Consider the following 18,450-nt stretch of genomic DNA (forward strand, 5'->3'; position numbering starts at 1 on the left):
AACCATCTGGCCCCTGTTGCCCCAGGGATTTAGCCCAAATTCCCCAGCTGGGCTGGAGGTCTCCATGATCACGACCCCCAGCACCTCCATCCCCTCCACAGCGTCCCTCTACCAAACCAAATTCTCCTTCCTACAGTCTGGTCCCATCCCTGTCCCTGGGCCCAGGGCTTCTGCTCCCACTTCTGGCCACTCGCTTCCAAGCTTGGGTCCCAGACCCTCCAGGAATCTTTCTTCACCCTCTTGTGGCCTCCAGGGCATCTCTTATTTGCTACCTTCATTTTGAATTGTTTTTCTTATATTAAAAAAAAAAAAATCATGGGTCACCTGGGCAGCTCAGTTAGTGAAGCGTCCCACTTTTGATTTCAGCTCAGGTCTTGATTTCAGGGCCGTGAGTTCAAGCCCCATGTTGGGCTCCACCCTGGGTGTGGGGCCTACTTTTTAAAACAATTGATTATAAAAGTAACATGTGCCCATGGTTAGAAAAATTTCAAACCATTCTAAAAGGACTCACAATAAAAACTAAGTTATACCTCCCTCCCCTAACCCAGCCCCTCTACCAAAAGCAATAAGCATTACTGGATTTGGAGTGGGAGGTAACCTTCCAGATATTTTCCAGGCCTCTGTATTTCACACTTTTGACCATGATCCATAGTTAGTGGGTTGTGATAATCATTTTCAGAAATGAAGTAAAGTAGGGGCCCCTGGCTGGCTCAGTGGGTGGAGCATGTGACTCTTGATCTCGGGTTGTGACTTTGAGCCCCACACTCGGTGTGGAAATTACTTAAAACTAAGTCTTTTAGGGACACTTACTTGGGTGGCTCAGTCAGTTGAATGTCTGCCTTCAGCTCAGGTCCTGACCCCAGAGTCCTGGAATCGAGCCCTGCGTCTGGCAGCCTGCCTCTCCTTCTCCTCCCAACCCCTGCTCTCTCCTGCTATTTCTGTCTCTCTCTCTCTCTCTCTCAAATAAATAAATAAAATCTTTAAAATAAATAAATAAATAAATCTTTTAGAAAGAAATGAAGCAGAATGGCATAGAAAGGTAGGGGGAGAGAAAAAGAAAAAAACTATTAGGAAAAGAAAAAACTATCAGAATGCATTGGACATAGTAAGAACAAGTCTTGTCCTGTAAAACTTTTGTCTCAGGACCATCTATGTCCTGTGACCTAGAGATCATGGTTTTAAAAAATAAAAAATAAAAAAATGTTGAAAGTCACTCTTCCAGACATATAAAAGTACCTGTATGTGGGGGGTTTTTTGTTTGTTTTTGAGGAGGTTTTGTTTTATTTTTAGAGAGAGGTAACAGGGGAGAGGGAGAATCTTAAGTAGGCTTCACACCCAGCACGGAATCTGACATGAGGCTCGATCTCAGGACCCCGAGATCATGACCTGAGCCAAAATCAAGAGTCAAACGTTTAACCAACTGAGCCACTCAGGCACCCGATTCGTGTCTTTTTTGTCTCTTTGTCTTGTAAACACGAATAGAATAATCCTCTTCTTTCTATTCTGCCACACCTTGCTTTATTCAGCTGGGCACTGGGTGAATGACACTCTCTAGTCTCTATTTCTACATCTACATATCTATCTACATTTCTGTCCATCTATCTGACCTTGCCTGTGCCCAATGCTGGAAGAGGAAGGTGATAGGCAGGGCTGGGAGCTCAGAGGAGCAAAATTCCTATGGGTTGGGTGTAAGAAATTCTTCCAGGAGTTGGGAAGGATGATTTGCAGGGGTAGAAAAGAGGCAGCCATGAGCACAAGCGGTAGGAAGGAGACAGCCCAAGGGCAACAGGTCAGCATCCACCACACGCCAGCGGAGGGCAGGACAGGGCTGGGTGGTGTCGCTTGGAGGGACAGGTCCCAGAGGGGGCTGCGGCCCCTGGCTTTGGCTTGCATGTGGTCTCTGCTCCTCACCACCAGGGGTGTTCCAGTGCGGCCCAGCTTCGGTTGTTGCTGTCCGAGAGGGTGATGTGAACCTGGACTTCGACATGCCCTTCGTCTTTGCGGAGGTGAACGCCGACCGCATCACCTGGATCTACGATGCCTACAACAGCACCCAGAAGCAGAATGCCTCGGACACCCACAGCATTGGCAGGTACATCAGCACCAAGGCAGTGGGCAGCAACTCTCGCATGGACATCACCGAGAAGTACAAGTATCCGGAAGGTAGGAAGGGCTCTGGTGGGGCCGTGCGGCCGGGGCTCGATGGTGGGGACACAGCTTTCAGGGTGGAGAAGGGAAAATCCCTCGTACTCCTCCTGTGTTCTCAGAGCATTCTGCCTGAGTGGTAGGAGGGCTCCCTGGCACCCAACTCACAGGTCTGCGGACTATTTCCAGTGGGGACAGACCTGTCACAGCAGATGCGGTGCTGGTAGAATTCTGTGATGGGGCCCAGCAGCTGTCAGCCCAGCTCTTCTCCAGCTGTGTCCCTTTCCCACAACTGGGGTGACAGCCCTGTGATTGGACATCACAGGGAGAACCCCCACCCTCACCCCCAGGCTGCCCAGGGCTCTAGGAGAAATCTCTCAAGCAGTCTGCTCTCCAAGCCTCCAAGAAACACAGGCAGGAAACACTAACTGAGCAAAGAAGAGGACAAAGACCCTAAAAATGTGGGTCTCTGCTGCGTATGCATCAGAGGCCCCCCAAGAAGCCTGAAACACCCGTATGAGTCACCAGGAAGTCTCGTTTCTACAAAGTTGCCTCTCTGCAAATCCCATTAGCTACCTTAGTTTGGAAGTTGCCCTCAGAGTCAGCAGCCTGTCTCGCTGGGGACTCTCTAAGTGACGTTCATCTGTAGAAACAGCCAAGAGTAGATGAACACTGGCTCTAGCCAGCCAGTCCCTCTGTAACAGGTCCCGTCTCTCTCTTTCTGGTGTGTTTGGAAAGAGACTCTTTGGTTGATCTCACAGATTATAGGTTCTGAGGGGTCAAGCAAAGTGCTCTCCTAAAGGCACCCAGAGCACACCCTAAAGTGAACCCCCAAACTCTCACTGCTGCTGGCTAGTGGTATCAGTCCCAGTTCACCAAAGAGAGAAGGTGGAGAGCTAGGAAATGGGGTCTGACTCCAGGTCCAAGTGGATGACCCCTCCGGGTGGTGTTACCTGTGGACACTTAGAGGCACAGGCCTAAGGTCATGACATTAATGGCCTTGGTGTGGTCCTCAGTCTGCCTCTGCAGGCCATTCCATGGCTAGGGTCAGACAGCCCTTCTCTCACGCACTGAGACTTACCCAAGTGCCCACTCCATGCCAGCTCCAGGGAGGTAACAAGGGACATGGCAGATGAGGCCTCTGCTCCCCCCTGCCCCCCTCCCTGAGCTCACATACGTAGAAGTATTTTCAACACTGTCACAATGGAGAAACAAGTGTAGGGGCCAGGGAACAAATAATCAGGGGCTGGAGGTCAACTCCAGTCCCACATTGATCACCAGGAGACCCCAAGCAGGAGTCTTAGGATCTCGGATCCCTTGATTTTTCACCCATAAAATGAAACTAGCAGTGCCCATCTTCAGTAGGATTTAAATGAGCTCGTGTACAGAGGTGATGCTTATCAACTTGGACATCTACAGCATCACTGGAATAATGACCCTCTGAGGTCCTTTTGAAGTGCACTGCTTACTTGGATGTATGTCCTTTGGGGTTCCTTCCCTTACCGTCATACCTTGATTGTGCCTATTGAAGGGCTATGTCTGTCCCAGCCAAACCTCCAAAGCTGCAGAGAGAGACCAGGCCATGGTCAGGTTGGGGGTGAGTCCCAGCAGGAATCTTGGCAATGCCCCAGCCTCTCTCTGCGTGACAGCAGAGCTGGTCACACCGCCAGTTGTTGCCCCGTTCTCCTTACCTAATGATGCCAGCTTGTCTGCAAGGGCCCCAGGGAGGAAAAGCTCATAAAACGGGTTGCTAAGCGTTTGTGCAATGGCAACACCAAAGGAGAAAACAGTAGCAGGAAGCTTAGTCTTGAGTAAGCCCATCAGGTGACCTATATAGGTATCTGGGCTCTGAACCTCGTTGTGCAAACACGCCTGCTTTGAGGTCTCCTGGGCACAGAAGGCTCAGCTCCCCGCACATACATCAGCCCTGGGTGTGGACTTACAACTCGACTGCAGGATGGGAAGGCACCAGAAAGAACCCAACCCACCAGGAGCTATCAGCTCGGGTAATCGGGCTGCCTGCCTCCTTTTCAGCAGGATGTTGGGTGGGGGGGTCTTGGACTATGGGTGTAGTCACCTGGGGACTGCCCCCTCTCTGCCTCTCTAACCCCAAGATTAGACCAGTTGCTTGAACCAGTCGCTTCTCATCCTTAGGACCTTACTTCTAATGTGATGGGCTTGGATGAGTTGCCCTCTGAGGTCTTGGCCACTTGTTACATGGAACTTAGGGAAAAGGCCATCACGGTTGACTTTGAGGGTACACCGTGGCCACGCTCTGGGGGCCGTTTATACCATCATATTACACAGCGCTCACAATCTGAGTCAGAGTCAGAAAATCCATCCTTTGTGTTTTTAAAACCTGAAGTCTCTCAACAACTTAAACCAGTCGTAACTCGGAACCAAACCAGCCATGGGGAATTGTTTTTTGTTTTGTTTTGTTTTGTTTTCACAAGGGCAGAAGCGCCCCTCTTTGACCTCAGAAGCATCTTTAGAAACAAAGCAGAATAACATGGGAACGTGGTTTGGAAACAAATTCTTTGGATGAAGCCAATTCTAAATCATAACTTTTTTTTTTTTTTTTTTTTTTTTTTGCTTTTTTGCTTAAGAACTCATTCTACCCTTTTTAGACTCGTTTTTGTTACTTGGTTCTAAAGGAGCTGTTTGTTCTCACAAGGGACCTTTTCTCCAAATATAAAGAAATACAGGAAACGAAGAAAAGGGAGGAGAAACCAATCTAGTTAGCCTGAGCCAAATATCAGACCATACGGTTATTTTGTGCAGGTTCGGATAAAGCGTTCCCTACACTGGTTTGGAAACGCGGAGCTGACCAGCAAAGCACACAGACCACCTGGTCAGTGAGCCTCACGTTAAGGAGGATGAAATGGAGAGACCCGGAGAGCGGGGAGACTTGCTTGGATCAGAATCCTCTCAGAGCCAACAAGGCTTCTACCCCTTCCCTGAGATGCTTCCCTCTTTCCCCATCGTGCAGGTTCCAGCCAGGAGAGACAAGTGTTTGAAAAGGCCTTGGGGAAACTCAAACCCCATGCATCCTTTGGTGCCACCTCTGCGAGACCCTTGGCACGAGAGGAAAGGGAGCCCAGCATCTCAGGGAAGTTCAAGGTAATTGGCATTTTGGAGGTGGGCAAAGAGGTCAACCTGGCCCTGTTGCTCAAAAACCTGACAAGCGACATGAAGACAGTGACCGTGAACATGACGGCCTGGACCATCGTCTACAACGGCACGCTGGTGCACGAGGTGTGGAAGGACTCCGTCACAATATCCCTGGATCCCAAAGAAGGTAACTCGTCCTGTGGCTTTGGGGGGACACCACGCACCCAGGGTCGCTGATGGCCTTCTGGGGTTGGAGAGTAAGGGGCAATACGGGGGTCTTGGTCCTGGGATTCCTACTGCAAAATCCAGGCCCACCCCCCACCTTCTACAGTCTATTTCTGCCACCCCTGCCACCTGCCACCCCCACCCCACAATGCATTACTTTTCAGGTTTGACCCCGGGAGGGTTGCAACATACAGCAGGGTCTTAAACCCTCGTCCAGTGTTCCTCCCCACATAGCTGCCAGGTGGGGAGTCTCCTGATTCCCGAGGGCAGGGATGCCTGAGAATGTGGGAGGAATGGAGACTGGCGGCTGCTGGGAAGAGAGCAAGGCGGAGCAGCAAAGGGCTGGTGCTCTGGGAGAATTTGCGGGCAGGTGTGCTCACATTGGCAAAATCCTCCAAGCTGTTATGAAAAGTTGAGCCTTACAAAGCAGATTAATAAGGGTGGGGTGGCTATTTGCTTCACATAAATAAAAACCGATTAATCATACAGCCCATTTTGAAAGAGCTCTGTCTGTAGGGAAATGGAGATGCTTTACACCTGCCAGAAGGCAGCATCCCTAGCAAACCTGGCTGCTGGCGGAATTTTAGCAGAAATCTGCCCCACACCAGAAGCAACCGCCAGGCTCCCAGCTACTGTCAGAGCCCAAGGGAAGAGCTATTTTTGCAGGCCAAAACTAGTTCACAAGAGGAAAATGGTTAAAAAGTTTTTTAAAAAATTCATTCTCTGCGTTCATCTGCCCATTCAGCACAGGCTAGGCTAATTCCTCTGGTGCCAGCAGCAGAGATAGCTTCCTCTTCAGTATATGAACCTCTTAGTACCAGGGCACCCCAGGTCACCCAGCGTGACCACTGAGAGAGAGAGATGGGAGTGACCTGGACCACAGAGGAGGGAGAGGGGGCCTGAGGCTTAGGAGGAGCCAGGCAAAAGGACAGAAGCCAGGGGAAGGCATTTCCACTCGAGGGAACCGTGTATGTCCAAGCGCGCAGGTGACCATAGGCCTGTGCTCTCAGAGGACTGACGGGAAACACCGAGGACTCTTTCAAGGGAGAGGTGAGTAAGGTTTCAGTGATGCAGGGCCAGACTGAGGACTCTGAACTTTATTTCTGAGGCAGCAAGGAGCCACGGAAAATTTCTGAAGTGACAGGGAAAAGGGGGAGCGTGGTGTTGGCGAGGGGGTGGGGGGCATGGTTCTGACGCCACAGCTGCCGCGTGCGTGGGGGTGACTGGGAAGCAGGAGCGACCAGCGGTGGGGAGGTGGCTCAGGATGCTGTCACAACAGAATCCCAGGAGATTAGTCGACCTGGGAGGATCCTGAGCACGTCCAGAGCCAATCCCTGGCTTCCCTTCCTAGTTATTATTTGTTGTCATCATTAGGCAATCGGGTAGCATGTCCTGCCCTCTGACATTTTCTAGAATGGGAGGAAGCTTCAGTCCCTACCAGCCCATTCTCCTGGGAAGCTGCCCAGCCAGTCAGAGGCCCGGTGCCTCCCCAGCTTCTGCTCTGCCGGGTGCCCAGAACGGGGGCATGTTTCCCACAGAGCCAGGCAGGAAGGGCTCAGTCAAGCCCAGGACTGCAGACCTTCCTGGCCAGCTCCCCACCACCTTGGCTTGGCATTAGCTCTGATGTTTTCAGAAATCAACCCCCCTCCCTCTCACTCTGCCTCCTTGGCATCTCCTTCTAGAAATACAGCACCCTGTGAAGATTACATATGCTCAGTATGAGAAGTACCTGAAGGCAGATAACATGATCCGGACCACAGCTGTGTGCCAGGTGCCTGACGAGGCTGAGGTGTTGGTAGAAAGGGACATCATCCTGGACAACCCCAGCCTGACCCTGGAGGTAAAAGCGGGTGAAGGGGTACCCACCCAGCCAACCCAGCCCTGCCGGCACCCCTGAGCCACAAGGAAGCTAGGGAACTTGGCCTAGCTTGGGTCCTGCCTCTGCCACACGGATGGGCCAGAGCTCCTGCTCAGACCGGCATCCTTGTTCCTTGTGATAAATAGGCACATTTGCTCATGGGCTTTTTTGGTTCTGGTCCCAAGGCACTGGGGGCACCCTCTGAGAAGCAGCTGGAGGGACTCCTCAGCTCCCTCACCCACTCAGCTCTGAGCACCTGCTGTGTTCTAGGCTCTGCCAGGCTCAGGAATGACAAAGAGTCACAAGGGAGGGTCCTGCCCAGGGGGATCCCACAGCCCAGCCCCGGACCATGTTGGTGGAGTGTATCAGAATGGGGCGCCCCTCGCTTGCAACTCTCCATATTCAAGATGCCAGAGTTACAGAATCATGGACTCTTAGGAGCCTACTTTCATGCTCCCATACCCTGCCACTTCACACATGAATGAACTGAGGCCCAGAGAAGAGAGGGGAACTGCCATTGCTGCCAGAGCCAGGGACTCCCAGCCCAGGGCCCTTTCCAGGTGTCTGGGTTTGTCCACAGTCAGCAAGAGCATCTTCCCAGTGGTTGAGGATGAGGATGTCTCTGCCTCTGCTTTTAAGGCTTGTTTTTGGCTGTGACTTGGCTCCCAGGTCCTTCCTAGGAGCCCAGCTGTGGGTTGGGTTTGGGAGCTTCTGGAGGAGGCTTGCAGGTGCACCTAGGACCGCTCTGTCCCTTCTCAACACTAGGCCAGTACTTGGACTGACTCCGAGCCCATCCCTTCCTGTCTAGCCTACCTGGGACTTACCCACCCTTTCCTTCTCCCCCAGCCCAGGGCAGAGGATACCAGAGGCAGACAGCATGGATCTGAGGGGTGAGGGGCTGGCGGGCAGGGCAGGCAGACAGATGGGCAGAGGAGACGGATATTCCCGTGAAGTTACAGAGAGGCTTATGGGTCAGTTCCACCCACATCTATTGTGTCTCTACCATCTGCCCCAGCTGCCTAGACAATGCTTGCCTTTTCTGTCCCATCACAATGCCACCAGCATTGCAAGCCCAGATTTCTAGAGAAGCCAGGTAATTGTGGCCTCCTTGGTCTTACTCCTCCCTAAGCTGCACCCTAGCTGCAGGGATTTCTGACCTCAGAGGGCAGAGACCAAAGGCACGCACTCCCATGCAGCCAGTCTGTGACTGAGCTCTTTTCCTTCTTCTGGTTGGTGCGGACCGTCCTTCCAAATGCAGATCAGTCTCCCACCTCAGAGGGGGAGCTAGTGACTGGACAGGCAGTTTGGGGGAAAGCAGAGAGGGGCAGGAGTTCAGCCATTGAATCACCACCATGAATCAACAGCCACGCTGAGTAATCCTTGATCTCTGTGTCTCAGGCGCCCCAGCACTGTTATGGGGATAATAAAATACTTCCCTTGCAGGTGTCCTGCCCTCAGAGAAGTCTTTCCCTTATGTGCCCCCTCCCTGCCCCTCTAAATTAAGCGTGGTCCCTAGTTACACAACCTTGAGAGCTTTCTGTCCTCTCACTTTGTTCTAGTTGAAGTCAGACATTTCTTTATTTGTGTACTTGTTTGGTCTCGGTCTCCTGCGGACTGTCAACTCCACCAGGGGAGGTGCTGTCCTGTTCTGGGCCCATCACTGCCATCCCTGGTACAATAGGTTGGAAACTAATCAGAATTTGTAAAATAACCAGGACTGGAGCCGAGCACTCCAGGTCGGCGCTCTGCCCCACTCACAAGAAACTTCATTGTCAGTCCACACTTGTCCTCTGTGTGCTGAAGCCTCTCCTGCTTCCCAAGACATTTCCAAGGACTGTGCCTTGTCCCAGCAGACACGATGAACAGCTGAGGGCTGATGCCCCTGCTGAGGGTGGGAGGTGACATCAGGTAGCAGCCAGTTCAGTTAGGAAAAGATTCCATGCTAAAATGATCCGTGTTTAAAGGAAGGTAGTTTCCCCTTGCTTATTCTCCTTTATCCTCAAACATTCTTATAGCTTTATCTTTTATTCAACACTTTGGCTCTGCATCTTTCAGATTTCCATATCAAGTCAGCTCTGTCTTTAAAGAATATCTTTAGAAAGGAGATTAGAATATAAACAGGCTGAAAAGGTGCCACTGAGAACTTTCTTACTTAATCTTTTAAAAAGGCATCTGAGGGCGCCTGGGTGGTTTAGTCGGGAAAGCATCTGACTCTTGATTTTGACTCAGGTCACAATCTCAGGACTTTGAGACTGGGCTTCTCGCTGGGTGTGGAACCTGCTTAAGATGATCTCTCTCTCTCTCACCCTCTGCCCCTCTCCTGCCCTCTAAAAAAAGGGGGGGGGGCATCTGATCATTCTTATTTTGGACATCTTTGTGTGTATTTCGTCCTAAAACAACCTCATCTTTACCTCAGCCTTCAGAGCATCAACATATTCTTGTCTTGATGAAAAAATCGATGCTTAGCTCACTTGGAGCAAGGCACAGATTTTTAAACTCATGAGGGTAATCTCTATGAAAAGATAACAGTTTTGGTGAAATCCCATGATCTTATCAGGCACTGATCGGCAACAGACATTAAGGACGTTCCATTGTGGAATCAGATCATGAAATCTGAACCTTGTTCCAAAGAGTGATGTCCCTCACCTTGGCCCATGAACCACTGATGCTGAGACACAGATTTCTGGTGCCTCTTGTAGTCTCTTTTGGGAGTATAAACAGATTTGGGTTAACAGGCCAGGGTGGTAAGCAGCAATAATGAAAGAAAAACAAATACATGAAAATCTCAAACTGAATATCAACATGAAAAATATGGCAGTGGTGATGTAGTCACGTTGTATTCCAATGGCGTAAAATTATGTGTCCCGTTGTACAGCACGTCACGGCCGTAAGTGAGTTCCATGAGAAGAATTACTGTAGAGATCATGGTAGGCGCCAAGTATTGGCAGATAACCCAGGGCCTGGTAAGAAGAGAGAAGGCTCTGGAACTAGAGAGGCCTCGGTTGTTGAGTTTATCTGAACTGAAGCTTTATTGCTGTCACATGGTAAGAAGGAGAAAAGGAATCCCGCAGCCACACAATTTCATGTTCTTTTTCCCAGACGTTCTTTTCTGCATGCATGATCTCATTTGGTTCTCTCTGTGCAAGGCGGGGAAGGACGATTAGCCCTCTTTATCAGATGAGGGAGCTGAGGCCTAGAGAGATGACGTCTCCACTCAGTCATGGCTGTTTCTTGGCAGAAACACAGCTTTCTCTTCAACAGCAAACCAATAGTCCAGGTGGCTTTTCCGATGGGAAACCAAGGCTTCTCTGGCCTCTGACCAAGGACAGTGGGATGCGGGAGCCCTGCCCACACCACACACGGCACACAGGGAAGTTCTGGGCTCCAGAACTTTCAAAGGACATCCATAGACTGGTGTGTCCTCAGAGGAGAGGGGCCTGAGTTGAGGTGGAAGCCCAGTGCCGTGTCCTGTGGAGAAGAGCGTGAAGCTCTGAGGACATGGTTGGTGGGGGCGGGTATGTCTGAGCAGGCTCTGGCCTCCCAGGGAGGGCGCTTCTAGGCTAAAAGGGGAGACACAGGACCCATGAATAGGAGCCTCAAGGAAAGTACTAAGTTCAGAATGAAATAGTCCCCAGCCCACTGAGCAGCCCATATGGAGCTCCACTATCCTGGGAGGTGGGTTTGCCCTTCCCAGGATGACCGTGAACCCAGCAGAGAAGCTGAAGTGCTCTCAGCTGCTACAATGTGCCGAGTCTCCCTCTGAGCCCAGGCGTCCCATCCGAAGCATGGGGATGAGAACGGGTTCCCAGGAACCCCCTGCACAGATGTATTCCCATCCCCAACCCGCCCGGCCAGCCAGGTGGGCTCTCACCGGGCGGCAGGTGAGCTGAGCAGCCAGGCCCTGACGTGGTCACCACCCTCCTGTAGGTGCTGGACCAGGCGCGAGTGCGGAAGCCCGTGAACGTCCAGATGCTCTTCTCCAACCCCCTGGACGAGCCGGTGAAAGACTGCGTGCTCATGGTGGAGGGCAGCGGCCTGCTGCTGGGTAGCCTCCGGATTGAGTAAGTCCTGGGCCTCAGGGGCCAGCGTGGGATGGTGGGAGAGGGTCCAAGGGGGGCTCCCCACAGCCCCGGGAGGACCCTGCCTGTGGATGTGCTCATTTGCCTCTGGTCTGGGGGTTTGCTGGACTGGAACTCCTGGGAAGTCGAGATCACCAGAGCTTGGAGCTGGTGCCTGGGGCTTAACATATGTGGGAGATCATGGGACTCCCTTCCTTCCCTTGCTGAGGGCCCCAGTGTTTGCAGGGTCTGTGTCCCAGGAAGGCAGCCAGAGGAAAACCCCTCACCAGCCCAGGATGGGAGGGCCACACAGGGCCCGCCTCATCCATGGGCCAGGGCACGTCCCCACCAACACTAACCCATGCCCTCCCTCACTCAGCGTGCCAACCCTGCGCCCCAAGGAGCGGTCCCGGGTGCGTTTTGAGATCCTGCCCACCCGGAGTGGCACCAAGCAGCTGCTCGCTGACTTCTCCTGCAACAAATTCCCTGCAATCAAGGCCATGCTGTCCATCGACGTGGCTGAATGAAGGGCCCAAGAGGCCCCCATACAAACTTGGGTGACACGGAGCAGGCAGGGCTCACCCGTGGCTTGAGCCCCCTGCCCATGCTGTCCAGCCTGGGAAACCCCCAAGACGGCCTGGACTGGACCCCCAGCCTCGGGCTTACGCCCTCTCCCTTGCCCCCAGGCTGGACGGGCCCCACCCCAGCTGGGGACTTCCTCACTTTTGCACATGCCGCGGGAGCCCCAGGGCCCTGCTCAGCTCTCCAGCCCATCAGCCCTGCAGGACAGAGGGGCACCTGACCCAGCGACTCTCTGAATGGATACAGGGGAGAAGACAGTCCACACTGTTTGCTGGTCCCAAGCCTGCAGATGGGACATTCCTATCCATTCCTTGGGCCGCCGTTGGGGGATGGGGATGGTTGGCACTCACATCTTTACACTCAGAATAAAGGTTAAAAAGAATGAAATCAGCACAGGCTCTGCAAGACTGCTGCTTTGCCTCAGGAGGTGGAGCAGAAAGGCCGGGGGCCATGTACTTGGGGAGAAAGGAGGACCCAAAGGGGCCTTGTTCCCACATTGCAACGTCCAAAGAGAGTGGGCTTGTTCTGTGTGGCTCCGGGGCAGAACTAGAGAGGCCGTTCAAGTGAATTTAGGACAATTTTCTAATGGGATATCTGAGCATAAATGAGGCTGCTGGAGAGGGAGCTCCTTGTCCCAAGCAAGCTTCCTGCGCTCTCTGGGTGGCTGCTGGTGTCAGGGAGAGAAAGGATGTCAGAGTCTTTTCTGGAACGCTTTTGCAGAGCAGGTTCCCATGAGGCCCTGCCCCTGCTCCCACAGGGCTCCTCCCTCCTGGGGCCCCATTGCCCCTCCTACAGCCAGGAGGCCATGGCCCTGCGAACTCAGCCGGAAGCTTCTCTGCCTTCACATGCATTCTGATGGCTCCTCAAGCAGAGCCCATACCTTTCCTGTCACTTGTGCTGATGAATTCCATTTTAGCAATCGTGCCTCGATTTCTGGAAGCTTCAGCCTCATGCCCAGCTCGAAGCATCTCCCTGGGCTCAGCTCAGGTCTAACGCACCCCCGCCTTCATCCCCACTTCCCTCTTACTGCTGCCTCCACTGGAACTGGAGGAACATGACAGGGCCCTATCTCACTTGTGCTGACCCAGCTTGGCCACTGAGGCCCTCTATGTGGCTGGGGCGCAAAGAAACGCAGGCTTTCTGCCCGGCGTGTTGCATGACGGGGCAACACAGTCCTCAGTTCCAGCCTCCAGAGGCCTACCTCATGAGAGCTAACTACACTGGAAGTGTTTTCACGATGGTTTAGGCCCACTTCCCTTTCATGGGGTCCTCATGTGGGACGCTCATACCTCCTTGAGCCATCAAATGGAGTGAGCTGGCTGGTCCCACCTCCCTCTTTCTCCACCTACATCTCAAGCTGTTCCAGGCTCAGCTTCCCACCTCCACAATTCCCCGGGGGCAGTCAGCACCGGAAGCTGTGCCCACCTGTGCTCCCGAGGTCGAGGCGCCACCCTCCACGCCCCAGCTCTGGTGTCTGGACACAGCAGGTTTCCCTCAAGGAGCAAGGGACTTGTCTCTTCTTGCAAACCCTGCCACTCTCTCCAAGTTCACCCTCTCCAAGTTCACCCTCTCCAGGCCCTTGCCCCTGGATTCGGCCTGGAGATAGAGTAGTCCATTCCTCCTCAAGAGATTCTGCACTAGTTCCCAATGAGGAGGGAGAGGGTGAAATGGACAAGGACCTACTCTAGTTTCTGACAGAGGTTTCCCTATCTTCCCATCCCCGTGAGGCCTGCCCTGGATTTTAATTCCCTCATCAGCAAGCATTTCCTCAATGCCCAGCCTGTGCCAGGCTCTCTGCTGGGCATGGACTCAAGAGAGATTGAGAATCAACCACATCATCATCCCTGCCCTTGGATTTCCACCCTCAAGGGAGACTCTTAAGGTGTGACATTAAAAAATCCGTGTGGGGTTTCCAACCAACCCCAGGCACACGTGTCCCATAAGAGTTGTATCTAATAGAAGCCCTCCACCCGATTTGGGTTCTGGAGAATTTTAGCAATGAAAAAAAAAAAAAAAAGCAGGTCGAAGTCACAGCACTACATTGATTTCTGGGAGAACTGAAGTTGGAGGTTGTACTTTGACGCTCTGTTCCTCTGTCCATACACGTCAAGGACCACCATGTCTTCTTGGAGAACGGACCTCCTTATCATTATGGAATGCTTCTTTATCTCCCAGAACATTCCTTGCTCTGAAATCAGTGCTGTCTGAATATAAAATAGTTACCCCACTTTCTTTTGATTAGCATGGTATATCTTGTTCCAGTCATTCACTTCTAATCTACAGATGTCCTTATCCTTAAAGTGGGTTTCTTCTAAATAAAATACAGTTGAGTCTTCTTTGATCCATTCTGACCATCTCTGTCTTTTAATGGGGGTATTTAGACGATTAACATCTAAAGTAATTACACACAGTTGGATTCATATCTACCATATTTGTTACTTGTTTCTGTTTCTTCCTCTTGTCCTTTGCTCCTTTTTTTGGTCTCACACTATCTTTCTGCCTTTTTGTGGTTTTCCTTGATCATTGCTGTTCCTCATTTCACTTATTTGTAAACATACACATATATACCATATATATGTGTGTGTGTGTATATATAATATATGTATATATATAATATATGTATATATTTTATATAAACTCAGATTTATTATTATTATTTTGAATAAGCTGTTATCTTTTAGATCAGTGAACAATAAGAAAATACAAGTTTTTACTTTACCTTCATGTCTCTTCGGATGCTTTTCCTTTCTCTAGGCAGAGCTGAGTTTCTGAACTATATCATTCTTCCTCTCTCAAATGAGCTTCATTTAACCTTTTTTGCAAGGCAGATTTACTGGCAACAAATTCCCTCAGTTTCAGTTTGCCTGAGAAAGCCGCTATTTCTCCTCATTTTGGAAGGATCATTTCACAGGGTATAAGGTTGATGAGTTTTTTGTCTCAACACTTTAAATATTTCACTCCACTGTCTTCTTGTTGGCATGCTTCCTGAGAAGTCCAATGCGATTTTTTCATGTTTGCTCCTGGTTAGAGAAGGTGGGGTTTGTCTCTCCTCTGACTACTTTCAGGACTTTTTTCTCTGTCTTTGATTTCCCATAGTTTGAGAATGATATGTCTAGCTATAGGGGTTTTGTGGCATTTATCCTGTTTGGTGTTCTCTGCACTTCCTGGATTTGTGATTTGGGATCTGACATAAATTTGGGGGAGTTCTTAGTCATTATTGTTTCAGGCATTTCTTCTATTCCTTTCTCTCTTCTCTTTCTGGTGTTCCCATTAGATCTATGTTGCATTGTATGGAGTTGTCCCCCAGTTCTTGCATATTCTGTTCTGCATTTCCCCCCACCCAGCCTTTTTTTTTTTTTTTTTTTTTAATCTTTGCTTTTCAGTTTGGGAGGTTTCTGCTGGGATATCTCAAGCTCAGAGCTTGTCTCCTCGGCCGTGTCCAGTCTACTAATAAGCCCATCAAAGATATTCTTAACTTCTGTTATTGTGTTTTTGATCTCTTGCATTTCTTTTTTTTTTTCCCCTTAGGTTTTCCATTTCTCTGCTTACAGTGTCCACCTGTTCTTGCATGCTTTCTACTCTATCCATTAGAGCTCTTAGCATATTAATGATAGTCGTTTTAAATTCTTGAATTGATAATGCCAACATCCCTGCTGTATCTGAGTCTGGTTTCAGTATTTGCTCTGTCTCTTTAATCTGTGTTTTTGCCTTTTAGTATGCCTTGTAATTTTTTTCTTGAGAGCCAGACATGATGCCCTGGGTAAAATGAACTGCTGTAAATAACCTTTAGTAATGTGCTGATCAGGTGTGGGTGGAGGGGAAGCATCCTATAGTTCTAGGAACTCATCAATCACATTTTTTAGTGAGTCTATGCCCCTAAACTGTGAATTTTACACATGTTTCTCAGTTTCTGCTCCTCTGTTGGGGAAACTGGCCAGAGTGGAGATGTGTATTTTCCTTCTCCCACGTGGAAAACTGGAGGGGGTTGAGGTTGGGTATTTCCCTTCCTCTGGGTCAGTTAGGCACTGACAAAACCCCAACAGACCAGACTCTGGTTAAATAGCTTCTCCTGAGGGAAGGAAGACCTTGTTAAGGAGAACAGAATGTTCTGGCATATTTCAAAATATTTCAAAACCCCTCTTTGGGGTGCCTAGATGGCTCAGTGGGTTAAGCCTCTGCCTTCAGCTCATGTCATGGTCTCAGGGTCCTGGGATCAAGCCCCACATCAGGCTCTCTGCTCTGTGGGGAGCCTCCTTCCCCCTCTCTCTCTCTGCCTGCCTCTCTGCCTACATATGATCTCTCTCTCTCTCTCTCTGTCAAACAAATAAATAAAACCTTTTAAAAACAAAACAAAACAAACAAATAAAAAACCCTCTTAATGTTCTCTGCCTCCTCCTGCATGAGGGGATTTTTCTCTGATCTTTACTTGGAGAATCTAGTAGCGATCCTGGGGATAAAAGTCAAAAAAGATATGGGGTGCCCTTGGAGGGCCCTTTGGAGTTTCTAACTCTCATATGTGTCTACACTGAGCCTCCAGGAACTCATCAATCACAGTTCAGGCTTCCTTCCCCCAAGCACTGGCTCCCACAGAAGATGCTGCTCAAGGGTTTCTGTAAGTTACAATCTCTAATTCGGGGGTTTGCACTATGACCTCACTTTTCTTAGGGTTCTAAAAAGAGTGGTTTGTTCAGCTTTGTACCTGTTAGGATGGATTGACGACTTTCAAGCTTTGTACTTGCCAGACCAGAAGCCAGAAGCCTGTTCTAAGCATTTTACAGGCATTTGTGGATTAACTCCTTCCAACAGTCTTTTGAGGAAAAGACTAATATTGCTCTCATTTTACAGATGAGACAACTGAGACTCAGACAGTTTATTAGGTCACAGGCGAGTTAGGCAGGCTGACCCCTATGTCTAACCCCAGTGTTATGCAGTGCTACCTATGTGAATTCTCAGAAGGTATCCAGTGATCAATTCTATCACAGGTTTACAAAAACACAGAGGTAAATGATGTAAAAACTCAAGAAAGTGCATCTCTGCCATGGCTCCCAGCCCTGGAGGGGTACTCTTGGATGCCTCCTCCCAATCTGCTTTCCAACTACTGGCTCTGTCTTTCCCATAGTGAGGAGGAGCCATTCACAGGGGACCTGAGAGTTCCCTTTTCTTAGAAGCAGCCTCTTCATCTGCCCTGCTTCTGGCTCTCAGCCACTCCTCCCCCCGACCTTGATCATATGTGCCTCAGAAGTCAGCCTTAGACCAATAGATTCAACCAGCATCCCTTGGTGTGTGACCCATAGGAGGGGTTCCTCCATTATGTTGTTTCCCCTCCCAGCAACCTTCAAAAAGGGGACGCTATTTACCCACCCTTGTACCAGCAGAGGCCAGAGGAAGGTCTCTCCATTCTTTGCTCTCATCATAGCCTTCACATGCCTTTAGGATCACCTACAATATTTTATTGCAATCATTTGTCTGTCAGTGGTTGCCAATCTACAGGGGGAAACATAGGCCCATGTACATAAAGATGATTTATTGATATCGCAATAGAATATATGATACATTCAATGACATTACCTGATAAATTCCATGTGTTTGAATTATTGCACAGCATAATTTGTTGTGCTGTGCCAAACTGCGACAAAATTAGAGTATTAACGCAGCGATCCCATTAATCCCGCATGCTGACTTGGATGATCTATGTCTCTGATTTTCACCAAATAAACCCATACTTTTAGCATGCTTCGGAAGATGTAATCAAGGGGGTTCGATTTGGAACAAAATAACATAATATTACTTATGGCTTCTGAGTTTATGGCCACTGTGTAGTAAATTAGCTTTCTCTCTTATAAAATGAAAAATTTCAAATGTATACGGACACATTTATTAAAATATTTTTATACAAATATAGTCACAGTATAAAGATTGCTTAAATGCAAAAGCACAGAACAATGAAAAAACAGTTCCCTTTTCCCACTCCTCTTCTACCTTTTCCTCCAGAAGACACGTGAGTTTTGAGATGGGAGTGCACCCTCCCCAAGTTTTCTGAGCCCTTGAGGGATGAGAGTGAGGTGCCTCCTACTGCTGCACTGTGGAATTGCAGACTTTTGTAAAAGCTTCTGATGGCCAGTGCTCCAGACTGAAGGCCTGGCCTTAAACTTAAACTTGAAATACCTGTGGGGACTGGGGACATCACTCTACAGAGAGACTTTGATATTTTTGTGTATGACATTGGCAATCTGACTTACCTGATACTGGAAAATATGACCTCTTAGGGTTACCAAGCCATTAAAAATTCCATGGCCAAGATCTCACTGAATCACAGATGATTAACGAGCCCCTACTGTGACCAGGTTCTAGAGATTCAGCACAGATGATCTGTGCTTTCTGGAAGTTTGTCATCATGGGGAGGTAGAGGTACAGGGGTGGATGTGGGGAGATGGGTAATAGAAGGAGTAACCATTGGTGTAACTCATCCAT

At 49.8% G+C, this 18,450-nt stretch overlaps 1 protein-coding gene across 1 annotated transcript in view; it reads left to right on the forward strand.

The window, feature by feature from the left end:
* The window catches only part of TGM3 (transglutaminase 3), a 41,490-nt gene extending 27,018 nt beyond the window's left edge, over positions 1-14,472 (forward strand). The window contains exons 9-13 of the mRNA XM_004772920.3: positions 1,918-2,163; positions 5,135-5,443; positions 7,164-7,321; positions 11,267-11,400; positions 11,777-14,472. Of these exons, the coding sequence (XP_004772977.1) occupies positions 1,918-2,163; positions 5,135-5,443; positions 7,164-7,321; positions 11,267-11,400; positions 11,777-11,924 (995 nt within the window). The 3' untranslated portion in view covers positions 11,925-14,472. The remainder of the gene's footprint in view (positions 1-1,917; positions 2,164-5,134; positions 5,444-7,163; positions 7,322-11,266; positions 11,401-11,776) is intronic.
* Positions 14,473-18,450: the final 3,978 nt, after the last annotated feature.

This window comes from Mustela putorius, unplaced genomic scaffold, assembly GCF_011764305.1.
Source record: "Mustela putorius furo isolate JIRA1106 unplaced genomic scaffold, ASM1176430v1.1 tig00000054_pilon_pilon_pilon, whole genome shotgun sequence".
In the NCBI taxonomy this organism is placed as follows: domain Eukaryota; kingdom Metazoa; phylum Chordata; class Mammalia; order Carnivora; family Mustelidae; genus Mustela; species Mustela putorius.